At 52.0% G+C, this 3,285-nt stretch overlaps 1 protein-coding gene across 1 annotated transcript in view; it reads left to right on the top strand.

Annotated features, from left to right (window-relative positions):
• Positions 1 to 824: 824 nt before the first annotated feature.
• The window catches only part of ITIH5 (inter-alpha-trypsin inhibitor heavy chain 5), a 40,649-nt gene continuing 38,188 nt past the window's right edge, over positions 825 to 3,285 (top strand). The window contains exon 1 of the mRNA XM_015629438.3: positions 825 to 1,122. Coding sequence (XP_015484924.1) covers positions 1,003 to 1,122 — 120 coding nt within the window. The 5' untranslated portion in view covers positions 825 to 1,002. The remainder of the gene's footprint in view (positions 1,123 to 3,285) is intronic.

The raw sequence follows: 3,285 nt of genomic DNA, 5'->3' as shown, positions 1-3,285 counted from the left end.
GAGAGAAGAGAGAAGAGAGAGGAGAGAGGAGAGAGGAGAGAGGAGAAGAGAGGCTCAAACCAAAAAACCAAAACAAAGCAGAAAGAGGAAGTTTGGGTCTGCTAGGTTTGAGAAGCTACTGCTGTCATAGAAAAACAAAGTAGCAAATACGCCTGATCTGCGGTGAGGTGAGCACTGCAGGTCCAAGTTCCAGAATGCCTGGAGGTGAGAGCTGCCGGGTCGGTGCCAGCTGGCAGTGCCATGCCCCAGGAATGTCCCTGGCATCTACCAGCCAGAATCCAGACTGTCCCACAAGCTCACCTAGGGCTGGTCTGGCAGGAGAGGGCTCTGCCTTTGGGAAATGGAGGGAAGAGCAGGAGGTCACCCCAGCTTTATTCAGCTGAGAAACACAGTCTGGATGGCAAGAGGGAAGTGGAATTACGTGTTTTGGCCACCTTCGAGGTCGGGTGGCTGCCAAGGTGAGGGTGCGGAGGGAGCCCAGCCCTGGGGGCAGCTTTCCTAAACCAGCCAGGGCTCTCCAGATGAGGAGTAAGAGAAGCTTTCCCTCCACAGAGGGTGGAACCAGAGGGTTTGACCATCCTTTAGGAAAGCCCCAGCCTTGAAGCATTTTGTAGGCTTCTGCTCCCTAAGGGTGTGAGTAGAGCACCCAGCCAGGTACAGGAACTGTCCCCTCAGCATTCCCCTCTCTGAGAGGGGCTGTAGGTGCCGAAGTGACAAGTGGCAGCACCTCGGGGTCCCCCAGCACCGCCCGTGTCCCGCAGGAGACGAGAGGGGCTGAGGAGCAGCGCCGAGCCCAGCGGGGCACGGCGGCTCCTGCCCGGGGACCCCGGGCTGCGGGATGCGAGCCCTGCAAGGATTCCCTGCAGCACAGGAGGCCGCCCTGCGTGGAAAAGGGGCCGGTCCCGAGCCGGGAAGGAGGAGGAGAGGGTGGGTCGCTGTGTCTCCTGTCGGGCTCCCGCAGCCGGGCCGGCAGCGCAGCGGCAGCGGGGCTCCTTCCCCACCATGATCCTCTGGCTGTGCCTCTGCTGGGGCTTCTCCCCCTCGGCGGGACAGCCCGACTCGGAGCTGATGGCCAGGTACCTGGAGGAGCAGCTGCTGGCGGATTACAGCATCGTGGAGCAGGTAGGTTTTAAGGCGGAGGTTGTTCGGGAGCATCAGGTGGCCGCGGCTGGCTTGTCCCCTCCTCACCAGCGGTATTGACAGGCGGGGCATGATAAAAATGCACTAATCCCACCTGTCCGTGCAGCTCAGCTCCGTGCTACAGCCAGCATGGAGCCGTGCCGGGGGTGCTGAGGCAGGAGATGCCCCTCGGGTGATGGTGCTGCTGCCCCGGGATGGGGCCGGTCCGACACCCACCCGTGGCTGGGCTAGCGGGGCACCTCGCAGGGACAAGGGAGTTAACGCCGTGTCCTGGCCACACTCCAGGCTGAGTAATTCCGAGTATTTCAAGCTCGGGGGATAGCTTTTTCTGCCTATGGTCTTACTGTACTTGATTTTTAACTCATGCTGGATGAAACAAAGCACATCCATTTCAGCTTCTAAATCGCTTCTTGACAGTGGAAGGAAAAAAAAATTATTCTACAAGTGAGGGTTATTATGTTGTGTAATTGTGTGGCTTATATTTTCTGAGGAAATGGGATTGAAAGAGCAATGAACTTTTTGCAAGGGTTTGGGTAGTGGTTTGGGAGGCTGTGATCTATTTCAAGTGGAAAGTATCCCTGCTCGTGTCAGAGGGGCTGGAACTAAATGATCTTTAATTTCCTTTCAATCCAAACCATTCAGATTCTATAAACCCCTGAGCTTCAGGTCTGTGCTCACACCTGTCAGGTCCATAAGAGATACCACATGTGACTTTGAGTCACTTAGGGCAGCAGTCATTTATCTATATTTGATCAGATCTGAGAGGCTCTGTAGCACCTGAGGCACCCATGTGGGCCTGAGATACAATGCAGGAGCTATGGAATACCTGTGCCTTGCTGGATGTCAGGTGGGATAATCCAGTTTGTCTAAAATGTCAGTATTTGTCTGTATTTGGCATCTTCTGCCATGCAGCAGGTGGGAAGAGTGAGACTCTTCATGTGTATCTGTATCTATCCCACTTAGAATAGAAAGAATCTCTCTCCAGAAGCATCCACATCTCTCCCTATGGGGACACCAAAAACTTTGTTGTCAATCCTGATTACTGTGGATGCATATTCCTTTTTGGGGAATTCAGCCACAAACCAACACTGTTTTACAAACCCAGCTGTCCAAGAGGGAGAGAATATCTCCCCCTGCCAGTGCAGTGGTATCTGGGATCACTCATCTGCTTTAGTGGGAAAATCAGTTGCAAAGCTCAGAGAACTGGCTCACAGTGCTGAAGGAACCTGCTTGAGGCACATGAGGGTGGTTTCATAGGCTGGCAGGTCAGCAGCAGTCACTTCCACCAGAAAAGCAGTGATGTGTAAATAGGTGTGGTGACCTGGTGCCCTGGGACAGCCAGATCTAGAAGAGGACATCTGTCTGTCCTCACTGAACACCTGAGCCAGGCTGAGAACAGGCAGGTGCTCCCCTAGATTGAGACACTGCACTAGAAACAAATCCACTGCACAGCTTATATCCCATACACCATGCTGGGTCTAACAGATGGCAATAAGTTATGGGGTCACTGCTAGCAATTATCTGGCTTTAATGAGTGTGTTGGAAGCTTTAAAGCTAAAGGTTGATGGTAATTTGGAAAATGTTCCATTAGATGATGCCAGTGAAGATGCCTAATTGGAACAGTGCAATAGACTGATAACAATCCGTGCAGCAGTGTTTCAGCTGTAGTCATGAGGCCCTAGAAAACAGGATACTGCTGTTAGTGATGCTTAGCTCCTCACTGATGTCCACTGGGCATCCCCAAGACTTTAGAAGGAAGAAACCAAAGAAGACTTTCTTGAAGAAGCCAAGTACACAAAGCCTTCTTAATTGCTTGCAAATAAGCAAGCAAACAAAATGGCTTTTGGTGGGGAAAGATAAAAACAGGAACTAAGTTTCCAGTTTCACTGATTAGTCTTTGAAAACTCCTGTGACCATTCCATACAGAACAGGTGGATTTGTTCCAAAAGGTAAACCTTCAGTAAAAATACTGAGGGCTGTTGATCTCTCATCCCCGCCTCTGCTCCAAGCAGGACCAACTTCAGAGACATTTATCTCTCTTTTACTGAAGAACCTGCAGTGGTGGAGACTCTTCAGCCTCTCACACCAGGCTCCTGAGAGGCTTTATTTGTCTGAGATACAGACCCAGACAGAAGGTTTCTTCCA

Source organism: Parus major, chromosome 1A, assembly GCF_001522545.3.
Source record: "Parus major isolate Abel chromosome 1A, Parus_major1.1, whole genome shotgun sequence".
Classification (NCBI taxonomy): Eukaryota; Metazoa; Chordata; class Aves; order Passeriformes; family Paridae; genus Parus; species Parus major.
The sequence above is the reverse complement of the archived record's forward strand: the minus strand, read 5'-3'. Positions and strand labels throughout refer to the sequence as shown.